Consider the following 17,074-nt stretch of genomic DNA (forward strand, 5'->3'; position numbering starts at 1 on the left):
CCTGGCCATTTAGCTTTGCACATACATAAATGTTGGTTGAATTGATTTGTCTGAACTCCCCGCATTGACCAGCCCCCTCAGCATTGCTTTCCAGCCCCCACTCTCTGGTTGGCAGCTGCTCAGCAAGCCCTTTTAGCGTACATTAGCTGCTAGAAACGCAATGTACAAACTGTGGCATGCAATACCCACAGGAGAGCTGCAGGAAATTAAACAGCCTGAACCAACCACCAAAAGTCCCACCTGTGGACAAGGCAGATGCCAGCTGAGCAGCACCTGGGCATGATGGAGCCCTGCATTCTCCAGGGGAAAGAGCACTGAAGTGACAGATGGTGGCCATAGCAATAAGTGAGAATCCCTGAAACAGGGAACTGCAGAGGTGGGCCTTGCTGCTAGAGCTAGCTGTGGTGGGGGTCAGCTGCCCAGCAGCCTGAGATGCCCCCAAACTAGTAGCTGGAGGGAGGAAAGAATGTTCCTGCCTTGCAAAGCTCTCTTGCCCCCGCACACAGCTGTGTTACCGGACCAGCAGCCCTGTATGGGACGAACACCCCGAATGACCTTGTGGGCTACCCTGGGGGGAAGGGAGCTGCAGCCCAGGGCAGAGAACTCAGACTGGGGAAGAAATCCTGGGAGGCCAGAGGCTCTTAGGCTGCCTCTTCAGCACAGCCAGCTTCTGTAGCAGGAAGAACCCTCCAACAGTTTGGGCAAGGAGGGAAAGGTCTCACTAACACAAGCCGGGCACAGGATCGGTCCCAGCACCCAGAGCAGACAGACAGTCCCAAAAGCACTGGTGCCACTGCCTGACTTTATTACTGTGCAGCCATACAAAAGCCAAGTGCTTATAAAAGAGGTCCTGGACCAGCACTGAAGCCACAGTATTGTACAGGCTTGGGGTGGCAAAGGTCTCTCACCCCACGTAGGGTCCATTGTTCACAGCTAGCTATGTAAAAAAAGGTACAAGCCCCCTGGAGAATGGGAGTCTCTAATCAATGGTTTAACTGAAAAATAGATACGATAGAAACATCCCTCCAGCCAGCTCGCCCTCCAGAGACATCCTGTCGCCACTCTGAGCCAGCCCCGGTCACAGCAGTAAAGGGCCACTTCTCCATCAGCCCCAGTTATAGAAATAGATTTTCTGCCAAGCTGGCAGGTAATTCATCATTGGTCCTGAAATGAGAGAACAGAGGGACCAGGTGAGCCAGAGTGGGGAACAACATTTTAAAGATGTACACTTGAGCATGGATTTGCCACACATCTCTGCTGGTGCCCCTCAATCCCAGCCCACAGCCTCCCATTATGCCATTCCTAGCTTTTCCCCAAGCAAAATCACCAACTGTGCCACGCTGGGTGGTGGTGCTGATGTGCCCACCAGGAGGAGAGCAGGACAAGACTCGTATGACCCTTGAAATTTGGACAACAGAGGCAACAGGTGAGGTGCACTGACACCTGTGCACTGGAGAAGGGCTTTCCCCTCTGCCTCAGGACTGCTGCTGCCCACACAGGAAGAAACCTGTGGGATAGGAGAGCCCCAGCCGAAGTATAGGGAAGGGGCAGTAACCCAACTCAGCACCAAAGATCAGCTGCAAAGACACAGTCTCCCTCAGTTCCTGGCTAAACTCATGTAGTGCTGCTATGTATGTTACGCTGCTTCCGTAGAAGCACTCCACTCCAGAGAGGGCTGTGTTTCAGCAGGAAGTGGAAGAAGAGAGGAGACTCTGGATTGAAGATTGTAAAGTGCTTTGGGGTCCTTTTGGAAGAGGTGCTAGAGAAATGCAAGATTGTTTCCATTCTTTAATTCACAGTCCATCCAAAACTACCTTGGAGTAAGTGTCCCTGGTAGCAATTTGGAGAGGGTTACTCCTCACTCTGTGTTGTGCTTTGTACAGCTCAGTGCTTATGAGGTGGGTGAAGATGGGATGGAGGGGCATCAGCAGAGCTGTGTATGGGGCGCATAGCAGGATCAGCACAGCAGTGTGCACTGGAGGTCAGGACTGAGGTGCACTGGCAGAGCTGTGCAGGGAACCCAGGACTGGAATCCAGCCAGCTCTGGCTGGGGGGGGTATATGAATGATTACAATCATGGCGCTTAAGTCCCTACAATATTTAACCCCTTACTGTTTGGATTTAAACCAGCACATGAGTGTTAATGGTAGGTATTCTGGTGGCAAATATCCCAGGGGCTTTTCCTCACTCCTTTGCCAGTTAGGCTCTAGCCTGTGACATACAGCCCACCCCCAGCTCCAGTCCTTCCCGGTGGAAATGCAGCCACTACAGCTGCCTACTTACGCGTGACTAACCCGACTCCGGGAACATAATCAGCCAGCAGGCGGAGCAGGAAGAGGATCCGGCCCCTAGGGGAATAGAAAAAGTGTGGATGAGGCCAGTGCAATGACCTCACGTTCCAGTCCGCCGAATGCACTAGAAGAGGCCTCCTCCTTCGGTAATGGGAATTGGATTTCTCTCAACTCAGCTGCTTTGCTGCCCTTGAATATCCTGCACCCCCAAACTGCCAGCTCCCCACAACTTCCCATGTCAGGATTTTAATGCAAACAACAGTGACGCAGGTGAAACAGGTCAGAGTGAAAGATGCTTGAGATCTTCAATAGAGCCTGAACCCACTCTGGCTTCCTAGCTAGGTAGAGGCATCAAAGCCCCTTAGTGAAGGCCCAAAGTATAACTGTGTTAAAAAAAGAACTAGATAAGTTCATGGAGGATAGGCCCATCAATGGCTATTAGCCAGGATGGGCAGGGACACAACCCCCTGCTCTGCGTGTCCCTAAACCTCTGACTGACAGCAGAGACTGGATACCAGGAATGGATCACTCAAAATTACCTCTGTTCATTCCCTCTGGGGCACCTGGCATTGGCCACTGTCAGAAGACAGGATACTGGCCTAGATGGACCCTTGGTCTGACCCAGTATAGCCACTGTTATATTCTTAGAGCACCTCGCTCATCAAATATCCTGTTGGGAGACTGGCTCCTTTATAGGGGCTAGATTCAGAACAGCCAGCAGGACCCCTTACTCTGAGTATCGGTCATAAAAAGGAGATCTCAGCAGGTAGTACAGCAGCAGGATGGTTCGGCGTCTCAGCTCCAAGCGCTCTCGCTTATTCAAGTCTTTCATATCACTCAGTAAACTTAGGCTGGAAAGAGAAGGGCAGGGAGTTAACTCGGAGATCCATGGCCACAGCACGGGAGTTTTAGCATCTAGTCCCTGCCGCTCTCAGCGCCATGTGAAGTGGACCACTGAGCAGGCTTCCCTGCTCCCCTTCAGAGGAAAGGCTAACCACCCAGCTAGGGATAGTGCAGTGTGAAGATGCTGCAGGGGCGGATCCTCAGAATCTTGGCGTGGGACTTCTTGCTGTCACAAATAACTGCTCCCACCTGCAGCTGCACCCCCGCCCCGCACTGCTACTTCTGCCTGAAGGGCCTACACAGCACAGAACAGCAGGGCAGCAATGGGATCAAATGGGGACAACTGAGACAAACAGGACTGGGAGTTCAGCCCCAAAACACCCAAATGGAACCCAACGCGGAAGCCTTCCTCCAACTGACCTTGTGATATCCAGGATTCCCGAGAGGAGCCAGGGCTTCCATGATCTCTGGCCCCATATGCCTAAACTCAACACTGGGAGCAGTAGGGTCAAGGAAAGGAGAGAACAGACATGGTTGGCAGCAGCAGGCAAAATGACCCTCCAGGTAGCCCTACAAGATTAAGCTGTAACAAGTCAGTGCTGTAAGGGCCCCATGGAAGAGGCTGGCATGACCCGCTCTTCTAGCCCAAATGGCTGAGCACACACAGGGACCCTGGCTAGAGCCCCTTCTGTGCCTGTTCATTCATGAACAGCTGCATGGAAGGCTGCACACTGAAGCTGTAGTACTCCGGTGGGGTACAAGGCACACTGCAGGCACTAACAAAAGCCAAGTTAGGATACAATGGAACAGAGGCCGGGTGATGTAGACAGATTCTGCAATGGTTTCCTGAAGCCCCAGAGGGGTGGGAGCCTGGTTCATCTCCTCCGCTCTTCGGTTCTGTTTTCCCTCCCTCTGTTGGGGAGACCCCCAATGTCTGGATTGCAAGGCTGGGGCTGAAACAGAGTTGCAGACAAGGTTTCTAATGCAAACTGTGTCTTTCTCAAGCATCCAGTACATAAACGCTGGCCTTTCAGTGACACCCAGAGAAGGGGTTGGAATGGGAGAACTCTGAGGACTACAGCCACATGGCAGAGGCTGTGGCTCTGGCTTTCCCCAAGCACGGAGAAACAGCTGGTTATAGCCAACACAGAGGGCGCTCCCCTAGGAGCTGGGGCAGATAGTCAGAGAAGGCTTCCCTGGGGATCTGGCTACTTCAAAGCACGGGGAGCTGAACAGTCATTCTGAAGACTTATCCCATGACACAGGTAAGCCTAGGCTGAAATGATCCTGATGCCAGTCCCAGCACAAGCACCAACCCTGTTGCTCTCAGTGGTGGTGGTGGTGGTGGCGGGGGAGGGAAATAGGCCAGTGGTGGGAACAGCACCCGCTTGGGTAAGTCAGCGAGCTCCCGCTGGTTACACTCCAAAAGAACCAGTAGCCTGGCCACAGAGTCGAGGCAGACACAGCAAGTGTCAGGGCCTGTGCCAGGGCACAAGCTGACCAGGGAGAGGTACTTACTGCTTTCGAGGGACCTCACAACACGGCTGGAGCGCCTCCCAACATATGTCTGTTCCTTCCCTGCTGAGCTGCCCTCCTTGTCTGCCAGGAGAGAGGCACCACAGTGAGATCAAGGCTGCAACTCTGGGTAAAACTTCCCTGCAGCTCTCTGTTAACACTGCTCTGAGGTGGCACAAGCGCACTCTCTCCCAGGACAAAGTTCTCATCGCAGCCCCTTCTCCTCCCTCTCGAGTACTAACTGCATGAGGCCAGCTAGTCCGAGTGCTTTATATCTGATGGCTTTATGTTTAAGCTATTAAGTCTGGCTTTTCTGAAACTGCTAACATTGAGCAGAGCCAAGCAAAGTGCAGGAAGGTACATGGTTGCACATGCAGCTGCTACTCCAACCTTGCCTCCCCTTCCCCCAGCTCTGCTAATGCACCTCTAGCCAGTCTTGTAGCCTTCTTTGCTAGACCAGGCTTAGGCCCATTATCCCATTAGGGCTGACAGTCTAAGGGAGCAGTACTGTTAAGTTAACCAAGGGGTGCGTAGGTGCCTGCTGTGGAGAAGGATGGTACTGGAGAGTAGCACAGTTCTGGCAGCTTGGCTTGTGGAATTCTTACAACTTCCCTGTTGCCCAAACCACTCGGTTAAGGAGGACTTTCAAGCAGGACTAACTGGATGACACACCCAACTCCACTGTGCCCCCCAAAGTCTCCAAACTACCCCAAATGTCTGGTAAGTAGCAAGAAGCTGAGGCAATCCCAGTGCAATGGACTCACCTTCTGGTTGGAGCTGCTGCTGTTCCCTGTCCAGTGGCACAATCGGAGGAGATGTCTGGATACCAGCTTTGTACCATAGCAAGAGCAGGAGGCGCAGGATGGCTCTATGGGGCACAGACAAGCCAGGAGGTGTAAGCATCAGGCACACACTACAGAAACCCAGCTTCCTGGTGAGGCAGCAGCCATAGGAGACAGGGAACACACAACCTCTGCTTTGCACTGAGCGAATGGGGCCGACAGCCACTCTGCACATGGCAACAGGAACCAACACAGCTCATCATTGGCTGTCCCTTCTTCACCCTTACTCTGAACACTGCCTTACCACAGCCAGGAGCACCACAAAGGTGAGCATCTCCAGCAGTGGGAAATCTAACGTCCTGTGCAGCCCCAAACATGCACAGTCTCATGGAACAGGCTTGCACCATCTTCTTCCATGAGATCAGATCTGCTGGATGCTCACTAGGTAACATCTCACTCATGAGCCTGTGCCAACGAGCCCTCTACCCCGTCCCTTTCTGTACACATACACCCTCCTCCCTCCACCTGCAGCACTCACTTAGCCAGCTGGATGAGGATGATGATGGTCCATCGGCCCATCTCACCCCACACCTTGGCAGCCCCCATCTCCGCAAAGACTTCCACACACTCGAGCACACTCAGCCATGTCAGCAACTTCTGCTGGGGTAGCGACTGCAAAACACAAAGAAGGGGAGAGAGTGAGAGTCAGCAGCGTCTGGCTGTGTGTCACGTGGGGTGTAAGTCCGGCCCAGTCTGAAAGTTCTACTTTCAGGGTGAACCAAGGAGGGGTTAGATGGGGGCTCCTGGGAATAAATGGCAGATTTCCTTTCAGACACTGTGTAGCCCACTGATGAAAAGGACTGGCTGAGATCCCACTCATTTCATACGTAGCCTTCAGCAGTGAAAAGCCAGTTAGGCCATCCAGTTCAACATTCTTGTTCACTATACAGCTGAGATCCTGGCTACAGACTTGCATTCTTCAGCTGGCACAGGGCCTGACACATCCAAGCCCACAGAACAGGCAGGTTATCAGAACAGAGGCCTTTCTAACACAGTGATCGCTGAAGGCTGGCTTGGGGTATGGAGAGATTCTTACAGGAAAGAAGCAGTCAGGGTTGGGCTTGGATTTCTTTTTGTTTTACTGTACATAGAATGGCGTAAAGGGAGACCCAAGGGGCCTGATTTTGTGTTGCACCAGTCAGGAGAAGCAGTCCAGGAGAGGGGAAGGGCAAAGGTGGCTTTATACCTCCCTTGTGCATCCCAGATTCTGAGCTTCTCAGTGACTGGTGTGGTCCAGAGCATAAGTCAGAGGCTTCTCTAATTTATGGCAGCCTTACGCGGGCTGCCTAGGGACTTCTGTACAGCCCAGAATTGCCAAAGTGCAGAGTTCTCTGGTCACTCCCGCATGCCAGGGCCAGCAAGCCAGGACAGCATAGCACTAGTGCATGCCACATATTCAGAGGGCTGTTCCGGCCCCTTTATGCCACCAGAGTGGAACAGTGTAATGGGGTTGCAGCAGGGACTGGAATCTGGCCCAGTAGCTTCTACAGAAATATTTCTAGAAGCACAGCCTCTGCAGATGAGCATGGGAAATGCATGTGCCAAACCCTCCCCCCGTGCACAAGAGCCTCACCACAGGCAGGGTCCGCTGTAGCTCCTTTCGGAGGATCCAGTCATTTAACAGCACCAGGAGGTTGGAGGCAGAGTACACTGGAAAAGAAGACAGTGATTCACATGGGAAAGAGATCCAGCCACTGACTGAACCCTCTCCCCACCCAGTCATAGGATATGGCAGAAGCTGAGTGTTCAGGAGAAAAATCTTCCCAACCATTCATTCACCTCAGTGGAATTACGGTTGCCAACCCTCCAGGATTGTCCTGGAGTCTCCAGGAATTCATAGACTCTAGGACTGGAAGGGACCTCGAGAGGTCATTGAGTCCAGTCCCCTGCCCGCATGGCTTAATCTTTAATTAAAGATAATGTCATGTGATGAAACCTTCAGGATTTTGTCCAACCAAAGTTGGCAACCCTAGATGGGATAGACAGACTCCTGATGGCTGAGAGAGGCAATGCAGCCAACAGCAAAGTTAAGAGAATGATGAGTTTTAAGCAAGGACTATCTATGTTCCAGGAATTTGACCCCAGACAGAGTGGGAGATAGACTGAGCTTGCTGTGGGGCAGGGTCTCTGGCCAACTCCAAGTTAGTAACATAGCCACTCTTTTTGGTTTTATTCAAACAGCAGCTGGTATAGAGCTTCAGATCACCAGGTTCCTACAACACATGAAAAAGAGTACCCACCTGCTAGTTGGTTCAGGAAGGCAAGGTTAACAAATGTAACAAAACCAATGGCCAAATAGCAGCCATTAGCACCAGAGGAAACAGGGAGCCCCATGAGAGCCTAGACTAGCCGCTGGCAAAGAAACAAACATTCCCATCACACCCAAGGGAATGCCTCACCTCACACTGCCCCACCTGAAGCGACACTTGCAAGAGCATTAGGAAACCACAGACACTGAATAATCCCAGCCACGCAGCAGCAGCGCTCTGATTTCAGACCTGCACCTCTTTCCCTAGTACAATGCTCAGCCCCACCCTCCCCAAAGTCTGCCATTATCTACACAACACAGATGCAGATGGCACAGTTCTGGTGCCGCATATCAATTCATCAGCATACATACCAAGCTCAGAAAGTTCGTGGGAATCAGAAAAGCGACCTGGGAAATAAAGGAGAGATGTCAGAGGAGGATTCTGTCATGCTGCTGAAAACCACCACAATCATTGCTTCAGAGGGAAATAATTACTTTAATCAATGCTGATAGGGAATTCTGAGCTTAGTAAAAGGGTTTGAAGTATTCATCAAGGATGTCTCTCAAGGAGCCCAGAGATTAATATTCTCCTGCCTTCAAAACAACAACAGGTTACTCCCTCCCCTTCCCATTGCTCTGCCTCTTTCTGGCCAAGTACTAGATGAGGCTTTATTTTTTCTTCAACCTTCCAATATCTGTGCAAGTCCAGCAGGTGAGGGTGGGTGTCCTGCAGGCTGATGACAGATGCTCCTTCATTTCTTGGGGGTCTTACAGGCCAAAGGTGACGTGCCAAAATATTTTAACCATGCATTCAGTTTTTTTTTTTTACTTTATTAAACGACCAAGCACAGTATGAGCTACACCTGAAGCAAGGCCCTTCATTGTCTTCTCCACCACATGCCTGAGTTCAGAGCAGGCTGATCCTGCTAGCACAGCAGCGTGTGAATCGCAGATATACAAGTCCATCTTTATCTGAACCTTAGTAACTCGAGCCAATGCAGATGGACCTTATTTACGATGGTTATGATGTAGTGGGACCCTGTCAATGCAACTCGTGACAGATCAATAAAACACCCCATTGTTTAATGGGAGGGACTGGCTAACAGAGGTGGAGCAGACTTCTCTGTAGCACAGGTGGAGGAGGCACTCCCAGAGTTCTCATCAGACCGAGTCTGGACACCCGGGTTCCTGCCCGACTCCCCGGGGAGCGGGGTCTGTCGCCGGGCAGGACGCCTGGGTTCCTGCCCCAGCTACCCGTAGAGACGGGCGCTCTAGGCTCGCTCGCCCCGGTACCTGGCAGCAGGTAGGAGAGGCCCCGCACGGTGCCCTCCAGCTGCGCAGTGGCGGCCGGGTGCTGCCTCACGTACTCCTGGTAGCGGTGACACAGGCGCCGCAGCCTCCCCAGGGGCGCGGCGGCGGCCATGGCTCCCCGGGACCACTTAGTTCCACCGCCGGCCCGCACACACTTCCGGGTAGGAAGCTGCGCGCCTGCGCATTGAGCTACTCACACGCCGGATTCTCCCTCTGCGCCTGCGCACCGAGGGCGGTAAGCCCCGCAATCTGCCAAGACCCGCTAGCCTCTTGAATCGAGCGCAGAGCAGCGAGGCGGATGAATCGAGCGCGGAGCGGCTGGGTCCGCAGCCGGGACTGGGAGGAGGTGATTTAAAGGGCTGAGAGGCAGCGAGCGCGGCGGCAGCCGGAGAAGCCGCCTGCGGCAGCAGCAGCGCGCGCCGGCCTCAGGTACGGGGCGGCGCGAGCCTTGCGGCGCCGCGGGGCGGAGAGTCCGGGCGGCCGGGGGCTGCGGCACCTGCCCCGGGAGGTGCCCAGCCGGGGGTGTGAGCGGCCCTGCGCTGAGCCCTGCCCGGGCGCCCCCTGCTCCCCTCCGGTTCAGGCCACTCTTCTCTTGAGACGCTCCGGAGCCTTCCTCCCCCTCCCGCCGGCCCGGGCTCAGCGCTGCTGCCGGGCAGGGCTCCCCGTCGGCTCGGCTCTGCGCAGAAATGAGCCGATGTGGCCCCAGGCTGAGCGGCAGCAGCGCTGAATAGCGAGACGCCCCGCGAACCCTTTCGGGGTGTGATGACAGCGGGGGGCTCGGCCCCTTTCCATGCCGTGCGAGCCGCCCCACAGGACCCCGGGGGCCGCCCTCCCCAGGCCCGCTGAAGTGCGGCTCCCGCCTCGCTCCTTCAGCCCCGGGAGTGAGTGTGGGAAAAGCGAGGGAAGCAGGAGGCAGGTATCCCTTTAACACCCTGAACAGCCCGTAACAGAGATGCAGGTTCGGGCAGGGAGCGGGTCGGTGATGGCCTCACCAAACCTTGGCCTTTGAGGTTGCTGGATTCAGTGTAGGCTGGGTCGGTACTGTCCTACCCTGGGGCTGTTCAGTGCCCATTGTGAGATGAGTTGGTAGGTCTCATTCATTTCCCGGTAGGAAGATGTCCACATAGTTTTGATGCAGCTTTAACTGGCCTCTTTGTTGTCAGACTCAGTAGAGAAACCAAGTATTAATAAGTCATGGAGTCTGAGCTCCTCTTTTCCCCCTTTATTTTGCTTTTCCCAGAGCCAGGAGAGGAGTCAGACTCTCTAGGGCTTGTGACATGATTTGTGAAGTGTTCTGTGCATTAGAGCACTCTCATCATAATACTGCAGAGTGGCAGGGCAGTGTTGGGGTGCTTGCTTTCCTACTGTCTATGCTACCAATATTTTTTTGGGGGGTGTCTTAATTTTTAGGGCCATCAGTTTGGCACCTTTTCAGCAGCCCTAAACTCTCATACAGCCTGGGTGTATCAGAAGGATCAGTGTAAAGGCAAAAAATAGTCAGTTTGGGGGTGGAGAGTGAGTAAAAGCTTCTGAAATTCTTGTAGAAAAGATTTAATGAAGTTAAGAGGGAGGGGATTGAAGAACACGGGTGGGGTTAAAAATGTGTAATGGGGCCACTGCCCTTTGAGGCTTGTGGTAAAGCTAGGGAGAGGGTTAGGATCTCGAAGTGGGGAGTGCTTCACATAAATGAATAGGTTTGAAACCTCCAGTACAACTCTGCAGGGAACCTTAATTTAGGGCTGTGAGCCCTGCTGATGGGCTAACCAGCTGTCAGTGAAAGGCAAAGAGGCATTGAGATTTCTAGAAGGAGGGGGCACTAGCTGGAATTTCCTGGGAGTCTAGCAACAAAGGGTCCCTGTGGCACCTTTAAGACTAACAGAAGTATTGGAGCATAAGCTTTCGTGGGTGAATGTGTTGTACTTAAAGTACTGCACAGGATCTTTTCAGGGGGAATAAGGCAAAACGCCACATTTATTAGTAATACATGTATTTATTAACACTGTATTATATGCATATAATATATTACACTTACACTCACACACACACAAACACACTCCGTCTTGTTGTTACCAATTAGTTGCTCCCCTTAACTTCACTGGCCAGGTGAGTTAAATGGGGGAGGGGGTGGAGCCGGGCTTCTGCCGATCCGGATCGATGCTCCCATGTTGACAAGACGAGACCCGGGGTCCTTTGCAAGACACCTCACTTTTATAGCAGCTTTCCTCTTATGCAAATCTATACCAGATTTAAACTCTGTGTCTGTGTCCATTGGTCCTTTGTGCTGCTTTCTTTTGAGTGTTGTCCCAATGCTGCAAAGAGGGTGTTTCCAAAAGAAGGTGCTTGCTTCTAACCCCCGAGGCCGTGGGTATGTCTGCTTGTCTTTAATGAGCCCACTTGACACGTTTTATTGTCCTTGGGTCTGGCTCCCAGCCCCTCTCCAACAGTTGAGGCTGTCTGGAGGTGCTGCCTTCCATGCCTTGCTCATTCACACCTCATTCATTCAACAGGGCAATTGATTAAGAGTGGGGGGGAGAGCTCTTGTTCTACTGCTAGCAAAAATAAATGTTTCTTCTATCTTATTCTATCCTTAGGGGCTATAATATTATACCAAGGGCAATGCAAAGTTTCTAAATGAGGCTTTGATACAAAGTTCCATGAAAACAGAGGTCACACATGGGTAGACCCACCACAAGGTTATATGAAGAGGCACAATGTTAAGTCATATGAAAATTATCAGAGATTGATCTACAAATGCCCACTTCATCACTTGCGTCTGATGAAGTGGGCATTCACCCACAAAAGCTTATGCTCCAATACTTCTGTTAGTCTTAAAGGTGCCACAGGGACCCTCTGTTGCTTTTTACAGATTCAGACCAACACAGCTACCCCTCTGATACCGGAGTCTAGGGTATTTGTACCATTGTATGTTGGATGTGACTGCTGCTCTTCATCTCCGGAGAGAGGAAGGGAAGGAAGAGCCCCAATTACACTAACACAATCCACAGGTCCCTGGTATTTGGGGGAATCTGTCTCTGGTATCCACCTCTGAAATTAATGTGGGAAAGTTAATTCCATTCCCTCCAGTGAAATATGGATGTGTAAACATCAGCTAAAATCTGACCCTGGAGGAGAGAGCTGTGAGATTTCCTATCAAAGAACTAAAATCCCTGTGTTCAGACCAAATAAACTTTGGGGCCTCAAAGAATGCTCCAGGATATACAGTAGAACCTCAGAGTTACCAACACTTCAGAACAGAGCTTGTTCATTACTCTGAACAAAACATTATGGTGGTTCTTCCAAATGTTTACAACTGAACATTGACTTTGAAACTTTATTATGCAGAAGAAAAATGCTACCTTTAACCATCTTAATTGAAGTGAAACAAACACAGAAAGTTTCCTTACCCGTGTCAATTCTTTTTAACTTTCCCTTTATTTGTTTAGTAGTTTACGTTTAATACAGTACTGAATAGTATTTGCTCTTTTTGTTTTGTCTCTGCTGCCTGATTGCGTACTTCTGGTTCCCAATGAGGTGTAAGGTGGACCAGTCAGTTTGTAACTCTGGTGCTCATAACTTTGAGGTTCTACTGTACCTTTATAAACATGGAGTCTCCATGCCCTGCACCACCCTCTGCTCCCCACAAGGTCATTGGGCAGGTTCCGGTGTGTTGTGAGGGGACCCTGGTATACACTGGGGACTCACCTGCAGACTTGGCATGGTTTTTCCTTTCCTCCACTTGCTTTTGAACTGTCAGCCACTGTGTGACTATATGGCAAGAAAGCATGTACAGGTCACAATGAGACAGACAGAAGGCTAGAAGCTAGGACTTCTCAGTGTTGCAGTAGGCTTATCTGCCAGGGAATATGTGGTGTGTTACAGTTCCTGCTCCCTTTAAAGTACAGTGGATCAGAAGCCCTACTGCTGGGGCATATTTAAAACTAGTTTGTGACAAAGGCCTGGAGAATAGACAGCAGTGGACAGTCTTGCCCCAGTTCGGAGATGGGATCTAATAGTCATTTTCCATCTCTTAATCATATGAGTTAGGTCAAGTTTCTCATTATGTGCAGCAGCACCTCTTGGTTCTCCTGTACAGAGCAGTTGGAGATGGGGGTATTGAGCATAAGGAACATCTAGTGTCGGAAGAGAGGTACGTGAAAAAGAATTCAACTTATGTTTGAGAGGTGCTGAGCATGACTTCATGCCAGGAATGTGCTGACCCTGGCTTTGGGGACATGCAGCATCACCACTCAAGCCAGTGTGATATCCACTGCAGACTATCTGAGCTGCTGTGACATAATTTTTCAATGAAATACCCAGGCCCTGCCAGACGGCAGCTTGAGATCAGGCTGCCCAACAGCTTGTCTTCAATCAGATGGTTGGAGTCCTCTGGCTTCTCTTGGGCATATGACCAGACAGTGCTAGTCTGTCAGTAAGCAGGGGACACTCTGACAGAGGCCTGTTATACTCCCAAGGTGTCCACTGTCTATTTTTATAATATTCCTAGAAGGGATTCCATACAAACACCAATTCTGACGTCTGGTTTAGAAAACAGTACAAAGCCTTTTTCAGAGGCCCCATAATCCAGTCATGCCAGGAAAGGGTCATTTTCATTTCCCACACAGTACTGTAGCAAATCATACATACATCATGTTACAAGAGAATTAACATTACCCTGAACGCAAACTTCTAATTGTTTCCACATTTTTTTTTTTAAAATGGCCAGATCATGAAATCTATATTGAGTGTGCACACGTGCCTCCTTTCTGAGAGTATAACATTCCAAATATATTTTCTGAACTGCATACTCAACCAACTCTCCCTTCTCTAGCTTCCATTTGCTTTTGCTGCACTAGTTCTTCCTCCTTCTTGTAAAGCTTCACTAGATATTCGTCAGGCTCAATTCCCATCTCCCTTAACTCTGACATGACCTTTTCCAGCCTGTGCAGTGTTCTGGCACTGTGAACTTTCCGGGTGGTGATGTACAACGTAAACTCATCAAACCCCATCAGTTTACAGGTGTCTACATCACAGATATTTTTAACATCTTTGGTTTTGTCCACTTGTGGGAAGAAAACCAATCCTGACATTTTCTCCACCCAGGGTGCAAACCTCCCTGCTGTCTGTTTCTTTTCCCCCTCCCTGCTCTCCTTTTCGGATAAATCACTTCTGTTCTCCACCCCAGCCTGTCCGGGAAAGTGACTTAGCATGTTAGTCAATCTGGCCCCCTAGTGCTTTCATAATGAAGATGGCAAAGGGTGAAAGCTCTATGGGCATTGCTGCTCAAAGCAGGTGAAATTACCCTGCCTAGGAAGTTAGGCTCTCAGGCTTCCTTGGTTTATGGGGCTTATTGGGGTGTAACTGAGCGCTCCTGCCTCTGCTAGGCTCAGATAGTCTGAAACCGCTGGTGCTTTTATTTACAAGTTTGTGTGCCTATCACCTTCTTGCTATACACAACTCTGGGTTCTTTGTGTCTGACCCCAGAAGGGAAGGGCTTTCTCCCTGTCTGCACTCCCTCGCTCTCCTCCATCCCACCACCCTGCTTCCTTCTTCCCAGGTGCTTACATAGCCCTGGACTAATTGGGCTGGCAGCAGGGCCGGCTCTAGGATTTTTGCTGCCCCAAGCAAAAACAATTTTGGTTGCGCCCCCCCCCCCTGTTTTTTTCTTACCCCACCCCTGCCTCAACTCCGCCCCTTCCCCAAATCCCCAGCCCTGCCTCCTCCCCCCAGGCTCTCAAACCTGGGAGGGAGGGGGAGCAGCGGCATGCAAATCAGCTGTTTTGTGCACTGTGGCCGCTCGGGATCTCCCCCTCCCTCCCAGGTTTGAGAGCCTGGGAGGGAGGGGGAGCAGCGGCGCGCGAGCAGTAGCAGCGGAGGTGAGTTAGGGCGGCCGGGGCACATTTTTAGGGGTGGCAGGGGCAGCATTCTGGCGCCGGCCATGCCGCCCCTAAAAATGTGCCACCCCAAGCACCAGCTTGTTTTGCTGGTGCCTAGAGCCGGCCCTGGCTGGCAGCTGGCTCTCATTCCCCAATTAGGGCAGGTTCTTTCCAGCCAGCTCGACTTTATTCACTTAAATGGGGCTGGCATGGCAGGGGCCTGGTTCTGCAATCCTCCTGCTCAGCACCCTGTCACATGGGGTATGTGGGAAATGGCCCATGATTGGGGTAAGGGTGAGGTGTTCCACTATGCAACTCAAAGTTCAGGCTTCTCAGCAACTTACTGTTAAAGCTCAGCTTGGGTAATGGACATGGTAGGGTCAGGTGGTTATTGGGCAGTAAGGAGGAGAGTGCAGACTTGGCACTAGTCTTGATATGACGATAAAACCAAAAGTAAGCTGACTGTGCAAGTCCAATCAGTGCTCTATCCTCTCAGTGCCTCCAACTTGCTCTGCTGCCAGTAACTTGCACTCTAGCTGGCTAAAATCGGCCGAATTAGACTGTACTTGGGGAGACTGACTCCTGTAGAGTTGAGCACAGAATAGGGTTACCATATTTTGTGCCTCCAAAAGGAGGACACTCCACGGGGCCCTGGCCCCGCCCCCAGCCCCGCCCCCTCCCCCCCCCCCTCCCCAAAGTCTCCGCCCCCTCCCCTGCTTCCCGCGAACATTTAATTCGCGGGAAGCCTGGGCAGGTAAGGGGCGGTGTGGGGGGAGGAGGTGCGGCCCAGGCTGGCCCCCCGGCGGCTCCAGCCTGGGTCGGCTGCGGCCCTGGGGTGCCGGCCCCGGCCCCCGGCCGACCACCCCCGGCCCGCCCAGCACTGCCAGCCGGCCCCTGGCGGCCCAGCGCACCCCCCGGCTCCCGGCCCCGGCGGCCCAGCGCACCCCCCGGCTCCCGGCCCCGGCGGCCCAGCGCACCCCCCGGCTCCCGGCCCCGGCGGCCCAGCGCACCCCCCGGCTCCCGGCCCCGGCGGCCCAGCGCACCCCCCGGCTCCCGGCCCCGGCGGCCCAGCGCACCCCCCGGCTCCCGGCCCCGCGGCCCAGCGCACCCCCCCGGCGGCCCGGCTCCCGGCCCCGGCGGCCCAGCGCACCCCCCGGCTCCCGGCCCCGGCGGCCCAGCGCACCCCCCGGCCCCGGCGGCCCAGCGCACCCCCCGGCTCCCGGCCCCGGCGGCCCAGCGCACCCCCCGGATCCCGGCCCCGCGGCCCAGTGCACCCCCCCGGCGGCCCGGCTCCCGGCTCCCGGCCCCGCGGCCCAACGCACCCCCCCCGGCGGCCCAGCTACCCGGCCCGACCCCCCGGCTCCCGGCCCCGCGGCCCAACGCACCCCCCCCCCCCCCGGCGGCCCGGCTCCCGGCCCGACCCCCCGGCTCCCGGCCCCGCGGCCCAACGCACCCCCCCGGCGGCCCGGCTCCCGGCCCGACTCCCCGGCTCCCGGCCCCGCGGCCCAACGCACCCCCCCGGCGGCCCGGCTCCCGGCCCGACCTCCCGGCCCCGCTGCCCAGCGCACCCCCCCGGCAGCCCGGCTCCCGGCCCCGCGCACCCCCCCGGCGGCCCGGCTCCCGGCCCGACCCCGCGGCCCAGCGCACCCCCCCGGCGGCCCGGCTCCCAGCCTGACCCCCCGGCCCCGCGCACCCCCTCGGCGGCCCGACCCCGCGGCCCCGGCCCGGCTCCCGGCCCGGCCCCGCGCGCCCGGCCCCGCGACCCCGGCTCAGCCCTCCCTCCCGATTTTCCCGGACATGCCCGGCTTTTGGGGGATTTCCCCCCGGACGGGGATTTGAGCCCCCAAAAGCCGGACATGTCCGGGAAAATCCGGACGTATGGTAACCCTAGCACAGAACCTTATATTTACCACGGCAATGCTGCTCCTATACCAGAAGCGCCTGAAATGACAACTTCCAGGAGCCTGAAGAGTGTGTGTGGGTGTGTTTACATATACACACCCACCCACACACACACCCCCCTTTGGCATATGCAATTCTACAGCACCCGGCAGCATTAGACAGCTATAGAAAGTGGTGTATAGGTAGTGAAACATGGGTGTGCATTTAAATGTTAATGGAAATACATCAGGGGGCACCCAGACTTTGGGG

At 53.8% G+C, this 17,074-nt stretch overlaps 2 protein-coding genes across 6 annotated transcripts in view; one reads left to right on the plus strand and one right to left on the minus strand.

The window, feature by feature from the left end:
• Nucleotides 1–788: 788 nt before the first annotated feature.
• PEX16 (peroxisomal biogenesis factor 16) lies at nt 789–9,215 on the minus strand. The gene is made up of 11 exons (XM_054026380.1): nt 9,033–9,215; nt 8,112–8,147; nt 7,065–7,141; nt 5,970–6,103; nt 5,414–5,517; nt 4,653–4,733; nt 3,935–4,087; nt 3,555–3,627; nt 3,023–3,142; nt 2,284–2,348; nt 789–1,164 (listed from the first exon to the last, which is right to left on the minus strand). Exons 1-11 carry the CDS (start codon nt 9,160–9,162, stop codon nt 1,106–1,108), a joined length of 1,032 nt encoding a protein of 343 aa, XP_053882355.1. The 5' UTR covers nt 9,163–9,215; the 3' UTR covers nt 789–1,105.
• A 156-nt stretch (nt 9,216–9,371) lies between these two features.
• The window catches only part of LARGE2 (LARGE xylosyl- and glucuronyltransferase 2), a 62,170-nt gene continuing 54,467 nt past the window's right edge, over nt 9,372–17,074 (plus strand). For 4 of the 5 annotated variants that reach the window (XM_054024647.1, XM_054024646.1, XM_054024648.1 and 1 more), the window contains exon 1: nt 9,374–9,479. The gene's annotated coding sequence lies outside the window, so the exon portion shown is untranslated. Of the gene's footprint in view, nt 9,480–17,074 lie in introns of all 5 variants that reach the window. The other variant, XM_054024650.1, reaches the window with a different exon arrangement.

Source organism: Malaclemys terrapin, chromosome 4, assembly GCF_027887155.1.
Source record: "Malaclemys terrapin pileata isolate rMalTer1 chromosome 4, rMalTer1.hap1, whole genome shotgun sequence".
Lineage (NCBI taxonomy): Eukaryota > Metazoa > Chordata > Testudines > Emydidae > Malaclemys > Malaclemys terrapin.

Excerpts from the sequence above, each read along its gene's own strand:
- PEX16 (XM_054026380.1), bottom strand. The coding sequence starts at position 9,162 with ATGGCCGCCGCCGCGCCCCTGGGGAGGCTGCGGCGCCTGTGTCACCGC. Across the intron at positions 8,148-9,032 it reads CCTCTCCTACCTGCTGCCAG|GTCGCTTTTCTGATTCCCAC; the intron begins GTACCGGGGCGA and ends TTTATTTCCCAG. Across the intron at positions 3,143-3,554 it reads GGAATCCTGGATATCACAAG|CCTAAGTTTACTGAGTGATA; the intron begins GTCAGTTGGAGG and ends TTCTCTTTCCAG.